This window comes from Oreochromis niloticus, linkage group LG12, assembly GCF_001858045.2.
Source record: "Oreochromis niloticus isolate F11D_XX linkage group LG12, O_niloticus_UMD_NMBU, whole genome shotgun sequence".
In the NCBI taxonomy this organism is placed as follows: domain Eukaryota; kingdom Metazoa; phylum Chordata; class Actinopteri; order Cichliformes; family Cichlidae; genus Oreochromis; species Oreochromis niloticus.
Genome location: NC_031977.2, coordinates 25,575,095 through 25,601,099, shown reverse-complemented (window position 1 = coordinate 25,601,099; position 26,005 = coordinate 25,575,095). Strand labels below are relative to the sequence as shown.

The window sequence follows — 26,005 nt, the reverse complement described above, 5'->3', positions numbered from 1 at the left end:
CGCACATAACCCATCCAGGCTTCCAGCAGAGTGAGATGCTCTTAAATCTCTGCCTTGCATTTGTGAAGCAGCATGAGAACAACACAGATTCACGGGGAGTTGGTTCATTTTGTTGGCACAGTGTGTTGACAAATAACATGGCACAGACTGGCTCTAAAATAGGAAACACCTGGAGTTATGACATCACTGGCAGCAGAAAAATGAAAAGATTGTGCTTGTCCTTTAAAAAGAAATGAAATAAAGGAAAATTCTTCTTATTTAAAACATCTAAATGACAAGGAGAAAACTCTTGGATAACACCCTCTGTGTTCAGCACGGCAAAACTAACACTGCCATGAGGATCAGGAGCCAGCAGATCCTTACAAACAAGAGAATGTGGAGTTTAAAAGACACGAGGGATTGGTCTAATGAAAAGAAAAAATTAAGCTGCCTTATGAGCAAAGTAGGAGCTAAACATCTGATCCATACCAAATATGTCTCTTGAGAGTCCTCCATCTTTATGGAGACGAACTTCTGAGTGTTTTTTGTCTGACTGGAAGCATCTGGGGCAAATACACCCCACATGTCATCGGCTTGTTGGGTTTTCCTTTGTTTTTAATGGCAAGTGTGTTATAATCTCTTGTTTGGTTTTAACCAACTTAATATAGCTCCTCAGCTGCTAAATGCTTCATCAAGTCCACCAGCTTTTATGATACTAAGCAGGAAGTGTACAGATGGGTTTTTTTGTAAAAAGCATCTTGGAGTAGCTGGAAACTATGTTACTGGTGAGATTTGACCAAAATTGCAAAACTGCATCTGTAACACAAAAATAGCAAGCTGAAATTATGCTAAGGAGCTCCACAGAGATGAAGGAACATCATGCAGAGCCTGGTAGTGATTCCTTATGGTTTTGTTGCTAAGAGCCCATAGTACATATGTCATTTAATCATGTTAATGTACATTCATGCAGCTTTACATCCTTAAATGACTACAAACTGCACACTCCTTGTCTTTATTTCCTCTCTCTGTTTTACCACCAAAAGAAAAAACAGGGCATTGTTCCCATGTCACTAACATTTTTCCATTTAACTGGCAAAGATGTCAAATTTCAGTTTTTAGTCACGTGGCTGCTGCAGTGCCACTGTGCCGAAATTATGCTCATAACAACGCAGTCAAACAACACATCAGGACACCATTCATAATAACACAGACAGATGGACGCATCAGGACACCATGCTGAAATCACAGCCAAATGGGAGGAAGCACAGCGAGACGACCAAAGTAAAGCCGCAATGATACAGGTGCGTTTTGTCAGCTCAGAACTCCACGTGGACAATCAGCCAAAATAGCAGCCTCAGGAGGTCAGCGTGACTTCAAAAAGAGTGTGATGTGGACACTCTGATGGACAGACCTCTATTCTTTTTCTCCAGCTAACAGGAGTAGCCTTACTTATCTCATACTGGGATTTTGAGCAGTCTGAAATATGCTTTTTTTATTTAGCTCCTCCCCCTTTAAGCCAACCCTCAGCTTAAACCAAGTCTCTTCTGACTGGCTGAGCCTACCAAACAGAGCAGGAGGTTTGACGGGCTGCTATACCCATAGGGACAGTGTATGCCTGAAATTATCATATTGATATCCTCTCTCTGACATTAATATCCAAAATTAAAAGTGATGTTTATGCAAGGTGAACTATTAATTACTTTTACCATTTTCAATATGAGCTTCCACCATTAATTATTTAAAAAATGTCTTCATTTTTGATTAGGTCTAAACCTAATGAATGAACAGTTATAATGGTGGAAATGCACTGCACAGTTATGTAACAGTCAAATATTGATACAGCTAATGTATTGATTTTGTAAAGCACAGACAGCAATTGTGCTGCCAGCAGCGAAAAGAGATCAGAAAACGCTGATACGTGTCATCACAGAGGATGATAATGACTGGTGCATTTATATTAGTTCATCTTTTTCATGACTGGTTTGTTTCCTTTTAGTTTCTGTCTCTTTGTTCGATGAGATCCTGTCAACTATGTATGCAATACCGCTCCTTCTCTTTGTAAAGTCATTTGCCAGATAAATTAAATCACACACTCAACTGCATATACAGCATCAGAATCAAATAAATAAGTGATAAAGTGACAAAGCTTTGACAATGAGCCCAATTCTGTTCTCAGATTTCTGCAGAAGGTAGCAAGCAGAGCTGTAACCTTTACTGTAAGCAGACAGAAAATATCTGCATTACTGTATATGTTGTTGCGATGTGGCACAGTGTGGCTCTATATGTGAAGTCAGCAGCATGATGAAGAAAATATGAAATATGAAAGCAGGCTGATGGTCGACAGCTGATACTATTTGTGTCCTAAACGCTTCAGCCTCTCAGTATGGCTGTCAGTGCGAATCATTGTGTCTGTGGGAGGATAGCACATCCATATGGACTGCATGCTGTGTGTGTTTGCGTGCGTGCGCACGTGTGTGTGTGTGTCAGAGAAGAGCAAGAGTGAGTCTTATATTGATGTGTGAGCCTGCATGTGGTGAAAGAATTAATACTCTGGGGAGGCTCAGAGCTACAGAAGAGACATGTTTCAATTATCAGCCCCTCCTCCTTCACACACACACACACACACGCACACACACACACACACGCACACACACACACACACACACACACTTCAGTCAGTCCCAAACATATCACATTGCTTCATTCTTCTCCGGACAGGTCAATAAAAATACTGGCAGATAATAACGACACATACTGATCAATGATTGATATTCTTCAGCAGCATCTTTGCACCTCACTGCATTTTTACCCTTTTAGGTTAATAATACTCCGTTTTGCTTGGTAATATGAAGTTGGCTCTGTGTGTGTGTGTGTGTGTGTGTGTGTGTGTGTGTGTGTGTGTGTGTGTGTGTGTGTGTGTGTTTAGCTTCCTGGTAATATAAGCTATGGTAATCATAAGATAAATGGAAGACTTTGGAAAAACAAAACAACTTGACCTTGGTGAGCTGAAAGTTTTCTGTTGTTTTTCTGAAGCTCTCTTTTGTTTGCTGATGAAGTTTGATCAGAACTCTGCGGTGCCCATCCCTGTTCCCACTTCAGCGGATACAGTTACCAGACCTGGTAAATTATTTAATGACTCTAAAACTTCCAATCACCCCACCTATTGAGCAGGTGGGTCCCGAAGACACAGTATCAGGTGCAGCATGAGGGTGAGGGTGGGTGTGTTGCCGTCAGCCTGTCTACCACAGATTCACTCATCTTGCAGGCTTATGTGTGTAATAGCTATGATGGGTACACTCCCCTAAAGGAAAATTCCACTATAAAATACTTGTTTTGTGGTCTTTATTTGCAGTACAGTAGTAGAAAGATTTAAATAAAAGTACATATAACAGGAAGAAGTATGACTGTGGGCTGTTTTCCATCCCAGACCTATGGAAGTTAGACTGACTAACAGAAAAAAGTATTTTCAGTGGCAGGAAACAAGCCTCCATACATACAATACAATATGGCATACATCTCTATCTATTTCTATCTGTGATGGGTCTCTAGCCACACACACCAAAGGTGGAGAAGAAGAGAGGTTGTAGGCATTCGCATAGCGTGTATGGACATTTAAATTTGTGCCTGCACCCTCAGACTCAAGATATGAAGGTTCACGTGTACATTTTATCGTCAGAGAGCCAGCTAATGTTAGTCTTGAGTGTCCTGAAAATCCTATTTTTAATTTAAATCATCACATCTGAGTGTTTATTCACTAAACATCAGATTCCAGCAGTGTTACAGGCACTTAAAAGAGCTTTTCACTATTGCCATCAACTGCAGCCAACAGAGGCTAACAGCAACAAAAACAGCAGCACTACCAACAGGTCAGCATATCCTGAACAACTCACCTCAGTATGACTCTCATTGTTCAGAAGTGAATGTGTCTAACCCGTATTGGACTCCTTCCACAAAGTTTGACATGTTCGTCCACAGTAACTAAAGGTGGACAATTTTAACCTGGCACTGACAGCTGAGGTAAACAGCAGACTTACAACCTTCTACAGACAGGGAAAGAACTCTGGGCCGGCTCCAGATCCAGTCCTAACGGTATTAGAAACATGTTGGTTGGCAACATTTTTTATCTCTTTTGCTGACTAAAATATGTTTGTCCTATAGCAGCCACGGTGGCTAGGATTATACACTTGAATTAGGAGTGAAAAATAAACGTAATTGAAAATTGAACTCAGTTCATGGCTTAAAGTTTTTACACATTACTTTAAGAGCTAAAAAGGTAATGAGGGGATATTAGTGATTAAGGAGTAGGGATGGGTATTGATAAGATTTTCACGATTCCGATTCCATTTTCGATTCTGTTTAACGACTCGTCTTTATTGATTCTCTTATCGATTCTTTTTAAAAAGAGAACACACAGGTCGATTAGCTTAGAACTTTGTTTTATATCTTCTCTTTGAACAAGATAGAAATTTAGGAGTAACATGGCCTTACAAACCCAGCAGTGAGATCTTAAGAGATCCACAGCCTACAGCTCTTCAATGGGGTGTCACAGGGTCCCCAGGAAAAAAAAATGTAAATGTAAAATAATAAAATAAATATTCTTCTGTAGCAATAACAAAGTATAACATAAATTATTCTGTAGCAATTACACAAGAATATCCAGTAATGTCCCTGCCTACAATTAAACACATTCACTTACCGAAAATCGGGGGCATCTGCTGTGTCAAATGGGTGCAAGCCTTTGACCACAAACTTAGTCACTGCTCGGTGACATTCGTCTATCCTGGCCTGAAAGGAGACGCTAACGGTAGACTGCAGCGAGAACTGCCAGCATCTGAGCCAGCCAGACTCTGTCTGTCTCTCTCATCATGGTCACCTAGATGCAGCGCACAGTAATGGCAGGTTTTGTAATAAGGCACATCGCGCTAACATAATATGCACTGTTAGTTGATTATTTACCTGCCGCATTAACGGGAGAGGACGTGCAAACGTTACCGCTGCTGCTGGGTTGAGATTCACGAGTCCGGAGCGGAATTAAAAACATGACATTCATTTAAGGTTATCGCGTGTTTTGTGAGCAAATGCTTTTGCATATTCGTAGTGTTTCCTCCCTTAAATGAAATATCTACTTTGCAAGTATTGCAAGTTGCCCTGTTGTCATCTGTTCTCGTAAAGTATAACCAAACTTTTGAGCGTTTGAGCTGCTTAGGCGCCGTGTTTCCTGCCAGGTAAATGACGCTCAGCAACGTGGTGACGTCATTCGGGGCGACTGGAATCGATAAGGGAATCGTTTACAAAAATGGCAAACGATTCCAAGGAATTGAAACAGTGGGAACCGGTTCTCAACAAGAACTGGGTTTCGATACCCATCCCTGTTAAGGAGGATGTTGGGGAAGCTAACAGGGTCAACAAAACATAGGGAGCTTTGGCAGGAATGTGCAGACATGAGGTTCCAGTCCACTCCTCAATACTTGTTTCACGTACTATTTGTAGTTGGCTACAAATATTCTGTTATGCACATTTTGAATATTTTGTTTTCAAAAAGCAGTCACCTCTTCTTGCATCACATCTTTATTAAAAAAAAAATCAAGAGTTTGGAAATTGAGGAGACCAAAATTTGGAGTTTGAAAAGTCAAACGTTTTCCCACTTTTGTTTGATGTGAGATTTTAGCTGTTTAATAGTTCAGGGCCTCCTTTGTCACGTTTTTTTTTTTTTTTGTTTGCTTGTTTCATTATACATCAGAAGGATTGCTGCTACAGCTCACCTGGTTGAACTGGTGTCTGATGTACCAAAGGCTGAAGTCCTCATTGCTTGGGCCTGGTTTGAGTCTACCCCAGACTATTTCCTGCGTGTCATTCTCCCCCCTCGCTCCCCACTTTCCTGTTCACTGTCTGCCCTGTCCTGTCAAATGAAGACTAAAATTCCAAAAGTAAAAATTAAAAAGAATAAACAAACACCAAATGTTTTCACTGGATGACAGGTCTGAATTGTAGCTTAGTTTGAAATACCAAAGAAGAGAAAGTCTGGATGGCAGCATATTTTGCTCTAAAATGTGCATCACCCAGCTTTAATGGCGCCTTCAAAGATCCTCAATTGCCAGTGTGATGTGCACTAATACACAGACTCTGGCTTTTAAACTGTACGCTAATGACAATCCAGATGGTTGCTCTCCTCTTTAGACTGCAGGGCTCAGTGTCTATGTTTTTCATAAACAGTCGATTCTGGAAAAATTTGCTGTTGGTCACACAGCTTTCGGGACAGTTCTCCACTTTTTTCAGTCCATCTTACATGAACTCAGGGCCAGAAATGAGGGCCTATCTGTGTCTGTTTTTCCTTTTGGTTGAATTTTAATTTGCATCAGTAGTTGAAACAACGAGCTGCACTGACAACGCTTTTCAGAGGAGTCTCTGAGCCTGTGCAGTAATTTCCGCCACAGAATCATGTCTGTTTTAAATGCAGCGCTATCTTAGATCACGGCCATGCTATTTTGGTTTTCAGCCTTGTCGCTGTACCGCTGATAACAATATCCTCAAAGTCTCTTAAAATTGAAAACGTGATTCGGTAATGACTAAACCATTTGCCCGTGCATCCTGTCCCACAGAGGTTAAAGACTCAGCCTCTCTAGGATATTCTCATAGAGCCAGTCATTTTACTAATTAACTGCATTAATTACAAAGTGTTCCACCAGGTGACTTTTTTAACAGCTTTCACAGTTTTGGGAACATTTAGTGGTGGAATCACATTCAAACTGAGCATATACATTTTTCAAACAGCCAGTGTTTCTTAGTTTCAGTAATTTCTTTATACCGTTTTTAGTTAAACTTAAGTTTTAAACTACGTCACTGCGTTCAGTTTTTTACTGACATTTTAAACACAGAGATAATTTACTAAAACACCAGACCATGGAAGTTTTAAGTAAACATTGCTTAGGTATTAAACAAGCATTAAACCAGACGAAACAACAACAGGAGAGAGTAAAAGCACTGAGTAAATTCACATTTATCATTATCCAAATGAATATTTTTCAAACTGAGGAGGAGTGTGGCATAAAATATAAAAATGTCAGGTTCACTCTTTCAACAGGCACTCTGATATTGCTGAAAATGACTCAGAATGAGAAAACAACTACCAACAATATTGATCACGCAGTCATTCTACAGCAAATAATAAACTGAAGTGAGTCACCCACTGAAACAGCAGGTGTCCAGCTCCCTCACAGCATGATTTAATTCAAACACCTGCATGTCAATAGCCAGAGAGAAAGAAGAGATCAAAATGATGAGGTAGAGGTGCTGCAACAGTCGACCTACAGGAGGTACCAAACTGGAGCAAATAACAGCTGCTAAATGCAGAAAAGAAAAAATGCCAAGCATTGCTTTGTCCATGAAATGTCAGGATTTGCTTCTTTTTTGTACTTTGTGTCCCTGCATTAGGTATTTTTCATCTTAAACATCATAAATACATACAGCATGGTGACCGAAAGAACCACGAGTGTACACGCATACATCCATGCACACAAACCTCAGCTCTCCATCCAATGTTCATGTGATTTATTGACCAATTTACTGACTGACTTATTGACCCAGCGAGTGACCGATGATGAGTATCATCAATCTCAAAGCGACTCTGCACTGGCCTCAAGCTTGTACTCCAACCAATCAAAATCTCACCACTGAGAGCTCGATGCACTTGTGAGTTGTTTGCATGTGACCACCAGCTCCTGTCTGAGATGATCAGAATTTTATGTTGAAACAGTTACACACATGTTGCAGCCTCACGTCTCCTGCTGAATGATGTGCGTCTTTCCTGTCTTAAATTATATTTTGCACAGGGTTGCCCTTGTTTTCCAGCCCGCTATATAAAAAAAACAGTCATAAAGGGAGAAACTTGTTCTTTCTGGGAGAATTAATGAGCACTGCCTTGCAAGGTGGTAGAAGTCACTTTGGGGAGGCTGGGCTTTCACTTTACAGTCTATTACCTCGGATTTAGACTCAGAGGCTGCTTGTTGTTGAGGTCTGAGCTCCTAAATTGATTCATCAGCACGGAGGAAAACACACACAGCGGCTGAATTACTAACACAATCCCACTCTTTCGTTAGAATCGAGGATTATTTACAGATTTGAAGTCACGAGTGAATCACATGAGGTCTATTTCACGCGCAATCATTAATAATGACATAAATAAACCACACGTTAAAAAGAATTTGATGACAGGGAGCAAAAGTCGCGGTGAGAGACGTGATGCCAAGTGACACTTGCTGTCTGCAGGATTTCTGCTGCGCGCTAAAAGCGAAGCGTCTCCTCCACAGGCAGCTTCCACAGCTGCAATTACATAACTTCACTCCGAAACTCAGCTTTCGGCAAAAGTGAGAGGAAATGAGCCAATGAGGTCCGCGAAGAAAGGAAAAAAAATGTTGGTTAAAAATATAAATCAAGCCAACAAGTAGAGGAGATGCCGCGCGTTAACTCAACTTAAGACGCGTTTTTGCTTTTGCAACCTGCAGAAAAGCCTCCTTTCAGCGCGCCGCCTTTTATAAATGCCCGATAACAGAAAATAATCATTCGATGTTGATCTTACCTGCATGCTTTCCTGTGTTGTAACGGCGACAATGATGGCTGATTTCTGCAGAGTGTGTCCTCTCTGCGCGGACTCTCAACCTCCGACTGCCGCTCCTCTGGATGCAAAGGAATGCACACACACACACACACACACACACACACACACACACAAATCCACGGAAGGGGCGGGGGTGGAGTAAGGGGTGCAGCTGGAGGAAACAAGTGGACTTGCAGCCTGATGATGTGAAGTCAACAGGCTGGCCGTGGATGTTGATGTTGTCTGAAATAGCATATGCAGAATATTTAAGACACATTCTGTGATGCACTTCTTCATGCTTTTTCCTTTTGAGCTGATAGTATCGCTGCAGCAATACTGATTTTACGCTGTAACTAATGGTTTCTTTACATTTCATGTTTTTTAGAAGGCATTAATTAACTTTTTTGGTTGCCAGGTCCCTCCAGAGGACTGAATATTACACTTCAGTCAGTGTGCTACAATGTTATACTCAGTTCAGTCTAGTTTAATTATATAGCGTCAAATCACATCTGCATTGTCTCAATGCACTTTTACTGTAATACAAAGAACCTACAATAATACAATAATAAAAAATCAGCCCCTTCGAGCAAACACTTGGCGACTGTGGAAAGAAAAATCTCATTTTAACAGGACGAAACGTCTGGAAGAACCAGGCTTGGATTGGGGGGGGCATCTACCGCAATGTACAGTGCTGCTTTCAGCGGATTAATAATGGGTTAATAATAATGGTTGAGAGGCCAGGGAAAGCCTAATAAATTAACAGCTGAAACAATATTTATAGCTGCAGTGCTTATTATTGTAAGAGCACTTAATTAAGAATTTATTGGAATTGTATCTGCAGATTCTTAAGCAAATGTTATGCTGATTTGCCAGTTCTTCTAAAAAAAAAAAAAAAACATCATAAAAGAGCAGTTTTGTCCATTAAAACAAATTATTTACTAGCCGTTTTTAGCTGAGTGCCTTATGAAGAATTGGTGCCAAGTTCTCTCTTGCTCTCTAATAACATAATGGATGGCACTGAGAGTTACAACAGTGCATGAATACAGCAAAAAGACACATCTGTTTCTGTCGTTTCGTTCGTCTCTTTTCTGTCCTATCATCAACGCTGCAGCCAATTTATGCGTACCAAGTTAAGAGAAGGGGCTCGTTTCGTGTGTATGTGTGTGTGTGTGTAAAGTACGTGATTGTCATGAGAGTTATTGGTACAGAAATGCAATTAAAGCCCTGGTGGAGAATCAGTGTGTGCTCAGTGAGGAACTGAATCAATTCTGGCGACCTTGGTTCTCTGAAGCTGCCCGAAGCAGAGAGAGAGAGCGCGAGAGAGCGAGGGAGATGGAGACTGTAACGAGATGCTAAATAGCAATCAAGCCAGGTCAAGCATCCTCACACATCACGCTGATTGCATAATGAACAGCCAAGAAATGTAAATAGCCCGAGGGATGAATGAGGAAAGGCCATCTGTGTAATAAAAGTGCCACCAAAGCTAAAGACACGATTCCACGTGCTGGCAGAGGATCACGGCAGCACGAGAAACCTTCCTGTGCAAACACACATTCACATTGAGTTTAGTTCTCATTTTGCTCACTGCCTATTGAATTGAGGCTTGCACAAATGTTATAGCTGGTGTACAAAAGGTTTAGTTCCCTCTGCTCAGTTATTTCTTAGACATCTTTTTCCTCAAAAACAGAAATACATACTTGTGACCACTTTACTGGGTACACCTGATCTTATCAGCCAATCACGTGGCAGCGAATTAATACATCACTCTCTAAGGTTTAAAGAGAATGATTTGAAAATATCCAGTGAGCTGCAGTTCTCTCAGTAAAAGTGCTGCAGTGATGCCAGAGGTCAGAGGAAAATGGCTGGATTTATTTGAGCTGATAGGCAACCAGCTCAAAGGTATGCAGAAGATCATCTCTTTTGCATACTGTGGTCTTTTAATACCACCCGAGAGTTGTTTAAATGGCACAGCCTGCCTGAGGATTGTTGCTGACCATGTCCATCCCTTTACAACAAGAGAGCAACCATCTTTAGATGGCTGCTTCCAGCAGGATGGCGCACTATGTTACAGCTCAGATCTTAAACTTGTTTCTTGAACATGACAATGAGCTCTCTGTACTCAAACGTCCTCCACAGCCATCAGATTGCAATCCAGTAGAGCACCTTTGTGATGTGGTCAAACAGGAGATTTGCACCAGTGCAGTGCAGCCAATAAAGCAGCAACTGTGTGACGGTATCATGTCAATATGGACCAAAATTTCTGAGAAATGTTTCCAGCACCTTGTTGAATCTATGCCATGAAGAATTAAGGCAGATCTGAAGGTAAACAAGGGCCCAACATGGTACAAGAAAGATGACCTCTGAAACGTCTGGTGAGTGTTGAATTTTATAAACTAGAGCCAGTCAAAATGTGGGCCATTTGATCAATATGTGGGCCAGTGGGATGAGGGATAAAAATGATGTGCAGTCCCACATAAACTGGGACACTTGGACACTTACCTGATGATGGCACTCATTGAACTTTCAAACTTCTCTCAAGTGTCTACGATACTTACAGACCAAGATTGCTCATTTCACCGAGTGCTGCACAGCTGTTACTGCCTCAAGTTTGGGGATTTGTTTTTCAGGTGAGAAGAACAAACAGGCGATGGTTTGACATTTTATATCAATAAAACATTAAAGGAAAATACTTTGGCAAACACTCTCTTGAACACAGCAAGGGAAGCAGTGTAGCCTCCAATTAAACCAACACAAGCCTGAATCTGCATCATTTTTGGAGCGATGTGAGCCCCGGGTGTTATCTCAGCATGGAAAACTAAACTGGCATGGACACAATTTAATAGTAAATCCAAGTCTCGTTTATTTCTATTAAAATCCTTGTGTAAAGTATCCTGCATCCCATCACATAGAGTTTAACTTAACAGGAGGATTAAACAGCCCAGGAGGTTTAAACAAAGTTTTGAACAAAGTGCTTTTAAAGTTGGGAATGTCTCTGATAAACAACTGATATGACCAGATAAGGCAGACAAAAATGACCTTGCCTCAAGCGCAGCTCAGAAGCTCTCAGTCATATCAAAGGATCGTTTTTTTCAGCAGGTGAAACATTTTCCATTTTGTCAAGTTTAAAGCAGATTTACCCAAGAAATGAACCCAGAGGAGGGGTTTCTGGCACAACTTTACCTACACCAAGTTGGAGAAGAAAGTGTGAAGAGGTTAAAGCAAGAATGCGAATTTATTTTACATCGTGGGTCATATACAGCCCGGTTTCATTGTAAGTGAGCCAAACCAAAGAAACTCCCTTTTCTTTTCACTGTAAAGAATTTTACATTTAATCTCTGAGATATCTTAAAGTGGTATTTCAAAAGTATATCATTTTTTGTTCATGACAAAGAAATAGTAATGGTAAAATGACTCAAAGCATTTTATACAAAAGAACTAAAGCATCAGCCACACTCGCTGTATATAGAACAGCAACCATTGTTTGGCAAGCTGAAACAATAATAAAGTTATGCTATATACATCCAGTGTTGGTGGAGGTTTACCTTTCTCAGGTAAGCTGTAAATTAGTTTATTTCAGTATTTAATGCTGCTTTGTATGTGCTGTTTGTGGTTTGTTATTAAGGATATAACTTAAAATTCTCCAGTTAAAAAATTACATTGACTTTGTAAGATGATGTTTACTTGTAATGGGCACGATGGTTGGAAGTGATGGTTGGATGGTCATGAAATGTTGAGAGGGCTGTTGTAATCCCTCATGAGTCATGAAAAGAGTAACAAATGATGAAGCAATTTTCAATGAATGAGTGGTTACTTGTTGAAGATTTTCAGAGTTAATTATGAAGAAAGTAAAAGTGTTTTACAAATATTTATGCATTAATCATTACGATGCATTAGCATCTCGAAGACTGATGTCTAATAACTCACCATTATCTACCATACAGTCCTCATTTCAGTTTTTTAGAAACTCCTGCTCACTGACACTTCATCGCTATGTGTTTGTTTCTTTTATGTCACATCCTGTTTTATTTTGTAATCTTGGGTTTTCATGCATGCCGCTGAGTTTTACTTCCACCTATTGCTGTTTTTCCTGCCAGTTTTTCTGCACCACCTGTTTCCAACCAGTTATTCACTCTCCCAAATATATATACTGTGCCATTTCTCTCTGTCGCTTGCCAGATTGTCTTTGTACTCCAAGTAGGCAAGCTTTCCAGGGATTTCCTTATGATTTGTTTACAAGATGATATGTACCGTGTCTTTCAGAGATTTTTTTTCCCCTATTGTATTTTGGCTCCATGTTTCTCATTATTCTCTTTGTATGACTTTCGCCTGTTTGTTGGAATTCGGCTTTTCGTTTATTTAAAGAGCAGGATTTTATCTTCAAACAGATTACTTTCTTTTTACATCCTTTCTCTGGCAGGGAAGCAATTTTACACTGTATAGAGATGAAAATTAGTGAATGTCACAGTAATGCAATATCTATGTTTTGATGGATGTGTCACGTGCACAGGCAAAACATCAATGCTTGTGGTGAACAAGCATCCCAACATCATATTTTTGTCTTGTCATGGCTAAAGATTTTTGCACGTTTTGCTGCAAAAGAAAAAAGAAATCCTGATTGTAAATACTTTTAGTGCTTTTTCATTAGTGCCTACTCGGCTTAACTTGACCTTTTTATAAAAACCAGTTAGGGTTTTAAATTAGGTGATAGTACCTGGTACCAGGTACTCTTTTAGTACCAACTCGACAAGGTTTCCAAGCGATCTGAGTGGATCTGAAAATGTGACATCAGCAGACGATTGGCCAGTCAGTGGCTCGTCATGAGTCAGTCATGAGAGGGAAACGGCAGCAAAAACACCAACACCGTTTTTCTCGAGTCTGACAAAAAGTCATATACTGAGCAGCACATATACCATATCCTCAATGTCCTCCATTGTTGTGTTGTGTTTGTGTTGCACACAAATGACATCACGGACTTTCACTATCACGCCATTACTTTTGGTATCACAACCCCACGCACATTGAGGTGGTACTCAAATGTAATGGAAAAGCGAGCAAAACCAAATAGAGTAGAGTAGAATCGAGCAGATACTTGTGGAAAAGAGGCTTTTGCAAATATTCTGGAGTGGAAAGGTAAGAGGGTCAGCAGAAAGGTATAACTCTGGTAGTTATACTGTTATTTCTAAATTAGTTTTGACAAAGCGCATCTTTTCTTGTCAGCTCACGTTATCTCAGTTATTTCTTCTCCATATTCCCTTTGCCTCACTAGCTTTGCATAACACAGAGACACAACTGCATACTGTGTTCACAGCAGGTGACCCACAAATAACCTCCTGTTCTATAACTGGGCGAGCATCATTTAGAGGCCAGTGAAGGAAAACAGCAGATTAATGTTTTAGTGACAGAGTGAGGGAACACTTCTGCTTTGTTTTACTCAATCGTCCAAGTTCAAGATCTTATTCTCTAAAATACACTTTCAGCATTTGGTTTGGCTTCCCTTCAAGGAAGGAAAAATGGCAGTTATGGGAGAAAATGGCTCAGTCAGACAAACAATCAGTGAAAAAAGGTCAGCTACAGCTGAACTCCAGCAGCTCACACCGTATAAGCGTGATGGAAACCACTCTTGCTGAAGATCGACAGCTGCTCCCTGATCCCTGTGGGGGGGGGTGGGGTGGGCTATCTGATGGTTCAGTCAAGCTGTTTCAATCTGTTGCTGGTCGCCCCCCAAGGACACCCATAGTCTTTGCTGAAAAGAGGAAAATGTATCAAACACAGAGAGATCAACTCCTGTGAGAGGAGTGCACAGATGTGGAGGCAAAGCTGGGAATTCTTGCAGGAGAGATGAGATATGAGGCCACAGACTGCATGAAAGCAAGACATAGCTTCCAGGTCTAAAAAGGGAAGCCTATGTACATGTGCCTTTGACCTGCAGCCTTTCTAACGGCCAGCAGGGGGCAAATTTTGAGGTTGTGAAAGGAGTCTCAAGAAAATTACCCTACTTCTCACTTGATTTATGTCCTCATTAAACATTTTCACAATACGTTCTCAGTCACTCCTAATTAATAGTACATTCAACATACTGTTAATTACCTCTCACTCATCTAGTCCAGTTTCAAAAGACCAAGATGGAAACAACCAAAGCACTCAAGGCTGCAGTGGTCCTATCCATCTTTTATATACAGTCTATGTCACAAGCATCCATCATGGAGTAATTTTCTTCCTTAGGTTGTTTTGTTTTTGCAGAAGCATTCATAGAAATCTGTTTTATATAACAATAGTGCGGACTTGTGTACTTTAAGCATATATTCCTCATTCTTTTCTATGCTATCATCCAGTGACTGCTTCTGGGAGTCCTGACCAAAAAGCACCAGAAACAGTTTGTTTTTAAGGCTTGGATATCTGTGTCTGCAATAGGATATATAAAAGAATATCTGAATTCTGACTTTGAGAGTTTTTTCCCAGATTAAAATTAAATGTTGAATATGCTAAAAGGAATTCAGAAAACTAGAGCCTCGATTAGAACATAAACGAAGACTAATATGGAGGCACATCAAGCCCTTCGGTTCTTGTGGTCATGGCAGTGTGCAGAAAAATTCCATTTGGATAGTTAGAATAACAAACCTAAATAGAATAAACTGATTGCTTACACATTTATGCATTTCACTATGACAAAAACCAAAAACAATTCTGCACACCTCAGTGAACACCAGAAACATCAGAAACAGCATCGCTGTTCCCAAACTCTTAAAAAATAACATTTCAGTGTCACGTGACAAGTTGCTTCAATGATTCACGTCATGTCTCCGCTCATTATTCAGTGACTCATTATAACCCGTGGGCTCCCTTTGAACCACCTTTAAACTCATTTAAATCTTTTGCAGTGGCCAATTATTATTATTTTTTTTAAAACAAAATCCACTGAGACCAGCTCAGCATGTTTACAGCTCACAGAGGACATTAATTGCTTAATTGCATCATGCGGTACAACGGCATTAAAGCAACAGCGTGTATTTTTATGTGGTTTAATTAGATTGTCCCTTTAATTTTTTAATTTATGTGTCATTGAGGGTGTAGAAGAATTTCCTAAAGGGGAACATAGTCTTTGGTCAGTTAGACTGTTTATTTTGAGTTTAGGTCATTTCAGTTTTCTGGCATTTCTCACTACTATATTTAAAAGAAGGCTTATGTTTTCATTTTTAGTCATTTAAATTTGGCTGCATAGCTCTGTGCAGGGACCGTCCCTACTTTTCATAAATGCAAGGCAGCAACATCAGCAGCAAGTCTACAGCAAGACAGAACAAAACAGGCATCAGTGACAACAGATAAGACACTGATTGACTCAAAAATTGCATGCATAGCATGAATATGGGTGAATATGGGAGTGGAGGTGGGTTACAAAGCAGCTTGCAAGGGATAAATGTGCTTATAGTGAACATCAACCAGGTGAAAATGATACTACCTCGTTATTTTATAAGCTCAAGGCTTCCTCACAGAGAGAACGCACTGGGAAACAGCTTTTATAAGCGCAGTTAAATGCTAACATTTTTACAGAGGTTATTTGGCTTTTGAGCATTTTTGCTCGAATGAGATAAAATTAGATCCCTGACATTTTTCAGACATCAACGAGACAATTTCTTTCCACAGCAGATTATCTGCAGAGTCTCCCCCTCCGCCACCTTCTGCTACTGTAAACTAATGTGCATGAATGCACGCCGTGCCTGTCGGCTTAAAGCCCGTCAATGTGAAGGCAGGAAAAGGTGGTGGATGGGGGTTGATGATCAAAGCACTGTAAATCCTGCCTGCTGCTGTGGAGTGGGAGAGCGGAGATTCCCCAAGAAAGAGCCTCACAGCTGGAATCATACAGCTGGTAATTTTCCTTCACCTTTGAAAGAAGCTGAAGAAAAACACGCACACACACACGCGCACACACAACAGCAGCAGCCCGAGAATAATTTGCCCCTCAGAAGGATTTCATGTTTCTATGGAGAAGAATGTCTATTTTTAGGAGTGATATAAATAGATCTTTCTGTAGCTCCAATGCTTGGATCCTTGTGTGAATATCCCCCCAAGCCTTTACTGTATATAATTTTTCTTATCCATGTGTCTCTGTGGACATGTTTTTTGCAATATAACACAGCCATAGATTTATCTGCCTTCCTCCTGAGCGTGTGTGTGTGTGTGTGTGTGTGTGTGTGTGTGTGTGTGTGTGAGAATGACAGTCAGAAACATGAACGGTTAGCGGGGAAGTGCAGACAATGAAGTGTAATTTGTCTCAGTGACATTAGTGCTGAGCTGTATGGTCTCAGTGCCTGAGTGCAATAGGCATCAGGTTGTCACATTCAATGAGATATACTTTCCGAAGCCCTCCTAGGACAAGTAAAACCACCAAAAGCTGAGAGGTAACATGCTTCCTCACAGAGGAACACCACTGCAAGCTGATAAAACTAAAAGGCAGTCTTCACTGATGTCCCGGGTACAACATTCGCTTCATCGCCAGGCTTTGGGAAGTGGACACAGAGAAGCAGAGGGACTACAACGACTTTGGGTGGAGGCGAGATGGGGGTGAAACAAGGAGCAACTTTGTAGCCGTGGAAACAGTTGCTAAGGAGCGAACCGAGGCTTTCCCAGACAGAGAAGAAACAGAGATGTGATTGTGATGGGAAACAAGGTGCAGTAAGGCACTTTCCTATATTACTAAATTGTACAAGGTACAAATCTCCAACAGAGCAGTGCCTAAATATTAATTTCACTGTTCTATGGATTTATCTTTTTTTAAAATAAATCATGACAACCATGAAGCCTAAGTTAATGCTTGATACATTTTTTATTGTACTGAAAAAGACAACAAAAGGAGCAGAACTCAGAGAAGCTCAGAGATTTTCTACTCAAATATTAGCTCAACATGATTTGAACAGATGCTGATCCATCATAAAAGGTCATTGAGGTACCTGCCTCTTGTCCTGGTGACATAGGACAAGAGGCAGGGTATAGTCTGGATAAACACCTAGTGTGGAAGGACAAACTCCCCTAAAACACGAAGAAACCTCCAGCAGAACCAGGCTCAGACATCTGATGTGACTGGTTGGGGCAAGAGATAAAAGGAGAGCACGTGCAAGGATAAAGACAAAACAAACTAGACAGAAGGTAATGACATGCAGCAGTGGCCTATAAACATATGCTGAGTGAAAAGAGGGGAGCAGAGAGAAATATTTAGTGCATGATGGGGATTCGCACAGCAGCCTCACCCTATAGCAGCAATAAATAAGGGATTCTTCATGGTTAGCTAGTCCAACCCTATGATTTAATAGTGACTATCAGCAACCTTTTGCAGTTGAAGGATACACATTTTTCCTTTTGTACTGGCTTTAAAAACACTTACTTTTTAGAAGAAGGATTAAAGGATTTAACAGTCGGTCTATGAGAGATAGCAGACCTGAATATAAAGTCCTGATGTCATTTGAAGAAATTTCTGGAGAGAATGATATTCCTGGCAATCAGTTTCTTAAATACTAAATCAGAACACAAACTAATTAATCACCTTATGACCATTACAGAAGTTTTTTTTTTTTTTTCTGAGGACTGACTAATTAATAACTTTATTAGTCTCAAATATTGAAATTTATTCAGTGTTTTCCAAGGATTAAGATGCACTTTTTAGCCGTGTCTGTAAATCACATAGAAGCCATCAGATTAGGCGAGCAATGTGTCATCATAAACCTGAAAACAGGGCTGCTTTTTTAGATAAAGGATAATAATCGTCTTCAGTGCACTCTGATATGTGCAAATGAAGAGGAAATATGCACCAGAGCCTGCATGCTAGTTCAGTCAGGCAGCTTGAGCTGCACTGCATCATAGACATGCAACATCACACCTCTTCTCACATCACATATCAAACAGTTCAATTCAATTTTAATTCAGAAGCGTTATTTCAAGGTGCTTTGTACTGTGCAGCAGGCACCCTACAATATTAAAGAGAGAGATCCAATGATTAGAGGATCCCCTATGAGACAGCACTTGATGATAGTGGGGAGGAAGAACTTGCTTTTAACAAGAGACCTCAAGGAGAACCAGGCTCACAAGCTACTCTATTCATTCATTTATTTATTTATTTATTTTATTTATAGCTTACACTACTGCCACTATTATACATAGGTTTGATTTTTTTATGCACTATATTTTCAAAAGTATTTATTCATTGGTCTTCAGATGCATATGAATTTCAGTAACATCCCATTCTTACTTCATAGGGTTTAATATGATGTTGCCCCACCTTTTGCAGCTAACAGCTTCAACTTTTCTGGGCAGGCTTTTCACAAGGTTTGTTTATTGGAATTTTGACCATTCTTCCTGTATTGCATTTGTGAAGTCAGACACTTATAATGGACAAGGTCTGGTTCCACCCTAACCCATCCCAATGGTGTTCATCTGGTTGAGATCAGGGCTCTGTGCAGGCCAGTCAAGTTCTTGCACACCAAACTTCCTCATCCGTGTCTTTATGGACCTTGCTTTGTGCACTGGTGTGCAGTTATGCTGGAACAGGAAAGGGCCGTCCCCAAACTGTACTCACAAAGTTCGGAGCATGAAATTGTCCAAAATGTCTTAGTGTGCTGCAGCATTAAGAGTTCATTTCACTGGAACTAAGGGGCTGAGTCCTCCTGAAAAGTAATCCCAAACAATAATCCCCCCTCCACCAAACTTTACACTTGGCACAGTGCAGTCAGAGAAGTACCGCTGTGCTAGCAACCAACAAACCCAAACTCATCCATCAGACTGCCAGAGAGGACCACTGCTCTAGAGTCCAGTGGCAGTGAGCTTTACACACCTGCATCCAACGCTTTGCACTGCACTTGGTGATGTGAGGCTTGGCCATGGAAACCTGTTCATTAAACTGTCTACACACTGTTCTTGAGCCAATCTGAAGGCCACGTGACGTTTGGAGGGAAAGTTGCTGACCTCTGCACATTATGCTTCCACTTAGTTATAGTACCACTAAGAGTTGATTGTGAAATATTTAGTAGCGAGGAAATTTCACGACTGGACATGTTGCACAGGTGGCATGCTGTGACAGATCTCCTGCGAGCGACCTATTCTTTCACAAATGTTTGTATAAGCAGTCTGCATGCCTAGATATTTGATTTCATACACCTGTGGTCATGGAAGTGAACACCTAAATTCAATGATTTGGATGAGTGAATGAATACTTTTGGTATTCACTTAGTTCTTCTTTTACACTAAGGGGGAAACAGTGTTTCAGTTCTCCTGTATGCTCTGTACATGTAGCAAACTAACATTAGAAAATCTTTGAATCTTTGAATCTTGAAATCACAAGGACAGGTAGTTGGTGTGTGAGGGGAAAGATTTGCATAAAGATATCACAAAAACAAACAGGAACACACCCTTTCAATATGAAGGGCTATTTAGCTGCAAAGCTTCACATCTCTCTGGTGCTCTTTGAACCTCTCCGCCATGCCAGCATCCACCTGTAGGCTCTGTTGGTATATTTATTCATCACTTTATCCACCGAGTGTTGGGATTCCAGCTGACTCCAGCTCACCTCCCTCTCTCTTTGCTCTCAGGTGGAGTTGGCCACAGGTCTGGTTTTGCTCCTGCCGCCTTCTTTCAGTCAGCACACCAGTCTCTCATCTACTCATTACCCTGGGATTCAAAAGGCCAGCTGAAACCTCCACTCTCTGTCAGTTTGTTGTCACCTTTGTGGTGGTTATCAGACTCACTCCCTCTGAGTAACTTACCTCCCAAGTGATCTGACTTTGCAGTTCTCGTTCACCTTCCAGTGCTGAGCTAAGGCTGGATCAAGATTGGAGCTTTCAAACCAAGAAAACTGAGCACTTTCTTACAAGGATTTATCAAAAAAAAAAAACTAAGCAGTCCAGGAAAATTCAATCCCCTGCTCAGTCTCTGTGCAGCAATGCTTATTAGAGTGAAACTTACCGGAATCCTGATTTAATTCTTGCTTATGTAGTTATGTACTTTAATCATTTGGGTCCATACATTTGTACAAATAACCCAAAACCTGATGACTTGTCTGAAAATGTATAAACACGGCAGTTATTTAAAAATTCACTAAGTAAAAGGTTATTTTGAGTAAAATTTGGAGGTCACATGAACACACGTGCTGGGCTCGTCTTGTGATTTCTCATTTCTATTCAGTTCTGTTCTCACTTTGTGTCCAAACAGGAGTGTGAATGTGTGTTTTCTTTCTGTGTTTTCTTTTCTATATTTAAAATGAGGAAATAAACTAAGCTTAGAAACACATAACTGTCATGGTGAACACAGTAAGAGCAAACAACCGCATTAATTATTTGTTCCACCTGAACTTCTTACACCCAGATGTGGCTCCTGAGCCTCTGCGGGCATCTTCCTCCCCATCCGCATCGCCTCTTCTTCTACCTCGCTGCTGTGAAATCTGAGTGACAGAAAACAGGGACAAAGAGGACATCCCATTAATATGCTAATCCATGCGGGGATGACTTCAACACGCCGAGCATAGTCAGAAATACACATATGTCAGCTATGAGGCATACTGTGCAAAATCAGGGCTCAGAGAAGAGGAAGAGGAGGTGGATACGCATATACTGTGGATGGGGTGCATAAAAAGCTAAATTGGCCGGTTTGTGGGAATCCCCACATCCACACAGCAGCACATTTATCCCACTGAATAACATCTGAAATACCGAAGAGAGGAGTTTGAAGCAAGGCAGACTGTGGATTGTGTGTGACTGGCATGTCTCTGCCATGTGCGGCCTTGTTTGCTCTTTGCTGGCATCAATAATCCATGCGACCTGCTCTTATGCACAGACAGATGAGCACTGGGGGCTTATATAAGAGTCAGGTCTAAGAGTCGGGATTGACCCTCCGGGACCTGACTGGCTGACAAGAGAAGTGCAAACCACGACAACATAAATCTGTTTACTGGACAGCCTTTCATCTGTTCTGCAGCATTCGCACTTTATACCGCGCATCCACATCGGCTCTAAACAGGCGATATTTTCAGGGAGAATCCACTGTATGGCTTGACACTTTAAATCCACCAGCGGTTTGTTTCGTTGCTGCTGATAAGGCCGATAGTGGCGTGAAATGGGTTTGAAAGATGCTGCCGGCATCTCCTGACCGAGAACAACCTGCTCTCTTCTCTGTCTCAGTAAATGTACCGCGTCACTGTCAGTAGACTCCCCCTGCCTCGCAGAAGAAGACAGAGATAGACAGCCAGGGAGAGTCTTTCATCCCATTCCCCTTATCTTCCTGGCCAAAATCCCCTGCCTCCAGAAAGCAATTTAAAGGCCAGACAGAAACAGAGGAGAGGGAGCGAGTCAGAGCGATGCAGGAACCCAGCCTCATGATAAACCAGCAGGCATCTGGTTCACTTGAATACAACAGTCCACATCCTGGACAAGCGAAAGCCTACTACAGTAAAAATGCATAAAAGTATTCAACAGTGAAATACAACTACATCTACATCTGAGCACCATCTATCAACAAATATAGAGATGTTATAAACAATATAAACATTTGATTATGGTTTTTACTGTATTTCTGGTAATAACGACGTGTTTCTGAACTTACATGATAATATTAAGACCAAGGTCTAATATCAACAGGCTGACCGGGAGCAGGTCCAAAGGTTCAGCCACAGACCTGTGTGAGATATGATTCCTCAAACTTTTCCTTGTGAAGAGCAACACTGATTAATCTCTGACAGTGGCCCTGCAGGAGCCTGTGCTCCGTCAAGCCACCTTTATGGGTTGACATTTGGGGGAGGTGCTTATTTGCTGATGATCAATACCTGACTCATGTCCATACAGTAAATATGAAGCAGCACAGAGAGGGTTAGCTTAGCACAAAGACCGGAAATGGAGAAATCAGCTAGCTTGGCTTAATCCCAAAAGATAATCTTCTACAGGCAGAGTTGGCAAGTAGAAATACAAATACTACCATTAAAAATACTTTAGTAAAAGTTGAAGTACTGATTCAACTTCTTAACTCAAGTAAAACACAGGCTCTGAAATTTACTCAAAGTAAGAAAGTACAAAGTAGTTCTTTGGAGGACGTTTCTATTTTTATGCAAAGATAACTGAACCTTGTGCTGTATTAACATAGTAATAAAATAATATCAGTAGATGGGAATAAAACTTCAGTCTAACCCTTTTTTATTCTAATTATACTCAGCTTGAATCTGACAATCAAACCACAGCTACTGTGCACCAGTTACACACTGTTCTTTACTTTAAACCCATCACAGTACAGCAAACTAACCTCTTTATCCTGCACTAACATGCAGCCTTTAAATAACACAGTTAGTCTATCTCAGTTTGCTATGCAGCATGTTTCACAATATGAAAAAACACAGTGTCCCATGTACAGACACAACATCTGATTTAAAAACATGAGGACTTACATGTGAGCTTTCCTTACCTTTAAATCTAACCTCTCTTCTCCATCTCCATCTCTGAGTTTCTATGCTCCATCCTCTGGTGAGTAATAAACAAACAAGACTATCATCACTCACTCCGTCTGCACTTGTTTTAGTTTCAGGTGACTTCTCTGATACTTTTTTATCATGTTGCTTTGAAAACTCCAGGCTCTGCTGCTAATTTGCATACAGTTAGTTAGTGATGGGGGTGGCATGTAATTAATTAATCAAATTTGATTACTAAAACAATAAATGAGATCACTGTTGTCAGACATTCTGTTTTTAATAACACTCTCACTTTGCCTTTTAGGCCTTTTAGTATGCTCTTCTGCATACCTTATTGTAGCAGTTGGTTATTTGAGTTACTGTCTTCATAGGAAACAGTAACTCAAATGACCCTGGTGCGAGTTGTGTGGGAAATTCCCAGGAGGAGTTTCTGAAATAACCAGCACAACTACAACCACACCACGTCTGCTTAAATCACATTTCTCCCCCTTCAGCTCCTCAGTTGAAGTTCAGCAGGTCATCCAAACCACATCTGGATGACTAAATTCATTCAGTTGCTGTGATGTGGTAGGCTGATTAGATACTTGTGTTAACAAGCAGTTGAACAGCTGTACCTAACAAAGTGGCTGCCGAGTGCGTATAAATAATCCCAGTGTTTATATGAAATGTTCCTCTGAGTTGTGCTGCCTCGAGCTGTTTAAATAAGAAGATTTTAAAAAGTATTGCCTCAGATAATAAGCGGTTCACTGTGCTTGTTAAGACAAATAATCAGTGCTGAAGACTGGATGGTAATTATCACCTTCTGGATTACATCTGTTAAGAACACAATCTACGGTAACTGTAATCTAATTAGACACACGAAAACAAAAACGATTTCCAACAATATCAAGTCAGCACGACACAAAAGTCACACACTGGCTGTGGAGCTCTGAGTCATAGACAGATTATCTGAGTGGCCTGATTTTGTCAAAGTCTGCTCCGTCCATTAAGCAGAACTCAGACACACAGCTCTGACATTATTATAAAGCAGGGCTGATAACGCAGTTTAAAATTGTGGCCAATTCAGGCGTGGAAACCCCAATCAGGCTGAACCCTCCTCGCTCTCTTCCAGGACGTGATTAATCTTAACCTGGATGGCAGTGCTTAATTAAATATTGAGGCAGCTTAAATGGCTGCGCTGTCGCTTTGTTTTATCGGTCACTTCCTAAGATGACAGTCCCATCTTTTCCCTCGCCCCTCTGCATCTGGAGACAACACACTTCTGCTCTTATCTGAAGCACTGGCTCTATCAGGTAGACACAATGTACTTTAGGAAGTAAAATAATGCGAGCACAGCTGCACGCACGGCTCTGTGGAACATTTCATTAGAGGGTAAAAAGCTGCTGAGAGGTGGAATGAATTTAGACATTCAGGTACTAGGAGTTATGAAACACATCTCATCAGATCTATCTGACATGAATGAAGGCATTAAAAAAAATCCTCTTTTCGTGGCGCTGGGTGAAAGCTCAGCCCTTTCAGAAGGAAAAATTCAGATGGAGTGTGGGATTACAAAAGCAGGCAATCTACTGCGAGGTTATAATCTGCGCTGTCTCTACCCTGCTGTCCCCTATCTCTGGCTGCCTTTATCCTTTATTCAACTGGGACAGGTAAAAGCAAAGTCAGATTGCTCACTGACAGCCTGAAGATGAGAAAACTCCTCCTCAAAACATGGGGAAATGTTCTCAAAGGAAAAAGTCTGGGAAATGTTTACTTTGTTGCTGTGTGGTAACAATGAGAAGACTGATACTAGGTAAAAAGCATACCACCAAGTTTGGACACACACACACAGCCAGACTAGGTCCTGAAAGAGCAAAATCCTTCTCCCAACACTTCTAAAGCTAACCAATTAACCCGTGGTATACTGTTTAATCCTTACATAAACAAACAATTTGTCACTGAGCATTAACAACCTCTCTCGGTCTCCTGGCAACTGCTAAGCAGGAGTTATCCTTCGGTTTTCTGTATGGATTAAAGATACATGGGGCACTGTTCATTTTCCATAGAGCACACATGAAGGTTCATGCTGTTTTTAAACTGTCCAAGATGTTAGGCTAAACTAAGGCCAGGAACAATCTATCTGCAGACAAGAAAACAAAGCAGGTGGTTATAGAGCAGGAGCAGCCATCTACAGCTAGCTCCAAGCCCCAGCATTGTATAAAGTTATGCTAACCCTCCTGTTAAGGACATGTTTTTATCCTTTAAATTAAACGAGGTACATATCATGTGGTATTGCGGGTAGATACCTACCTACTTGCGATGACCTTAATTTTATCCAGTCTGTATGCAAAGCTCAGTGTAGCCTTAAACTTGCTGGCTTAAACTAAAGCCTTAAAGTGGCTGTTAAACTGTGGGGCGCTCCCCAGCGGAGCCACTAGGGGTGGGCCTTGGAGTGTGACTGGAAAAATAAAGGGACCACTTGTGAAGGAGACCCATTGCAGAAGCCTGGGTTCAAATCTGCTACGCACCATTTGCTGTCTTCTTTTTTTCCTCTTGAAATTATTTTATTGCACCAGAAAAGGTTTAAGAACGATTACCAAGTTAAGACAAGTGTCTAGTCTGTAAGCTAGCTAAGCTAACTACAGCCTTTTTTTTTACCCAGTCTGAATTTCTACAAATCTTAAACCTTAACTTTGCTGTGGCTATGCTAAATCATGTATTTTTACAAGGACTAAGCTAATTAGCATAGAATTTATGTTAGGCCTTTCGAAAAGCAAATCTTTGACTCGGCCGAGTTTTTTCATGAGGCTTTATTTCAATTAACTTTACTAGCAAAAACATGACCTACACTGGTCTTTGGCAGGCCTGTGGTGCTCTTTCAGAGTTTTTGTTTGGAGCTCATAATGTTGCATTCGCAGGGACGATGATGAAATTAACATAAAATATACAAAAATAAAAAAATGTGGGATTTATAATAAAGTTGAAAAAAAGAAGCTAAGTTTACGCATGTTTTCAGGTGTCTCCAT

The 26,005-nt window shown here is 40.8% G+C and overlaps 1 protein-coding gene and 1 long non-coding RNA gene across 5 annotated transcripts in view; both read right to left on the bottom strand.

The window, feature by feature from the left end:
• Positions 1 to 8,693, bottom strand: part of kcnip3b (Kv channel interacting protein 3b, calsenilin) — a 62,386-nt gene extending 53,693 nt beyond the window's left edge. For both annotated transcript variants that reach the window (XM_019366100.2, XM_005473496.4), the window contains exon 1: positions 8,555 to 8,693. In XM_019366100.2, coding sequence (XP_019221645.1) covers positions 8,555 to 8,560 — 6 coding nt within the window. In that variant the 5' untranslated portion in view covers positions 8,561 to 8,693. The remainder of the gene's footprint in view (positions 1 to 8,554) is intronic.
• A 9,621-nt stretch (positions 8,694 to 18,314) lies between these two features.
• LOC102080856 (uncharacterized) lies at positions 18,315 to 25,501 on the bottom strand. 3 transcript variants are annotated; one of them, XR_001224932.3, is made up of 5 exons: positions 25,290 to 25,501; positions 23,000 to 23,055; positions 22,151 to 22,222; positions 20,320 to 20,993; positions 18,315 to 20,224 (listed from the first exon to the last, which is right to left on the bottom strand). It is a non-coding gene; the product is annotated as an uncharacterized LOC102080856 (long non-coding RNA). The 3 variants fall into 3 exon arrangements; XR_269679.4 differs by having other exon boundaries at positions 18,315 to 20,993; XR_003213235.1 differs by lacking the exon at positions 22,151 to 22,222 and having other exon boundaries at positions 18,315 to 20,993.
• Positions 25,502 to 26,005: the final 504 nt, after the last annotated feature.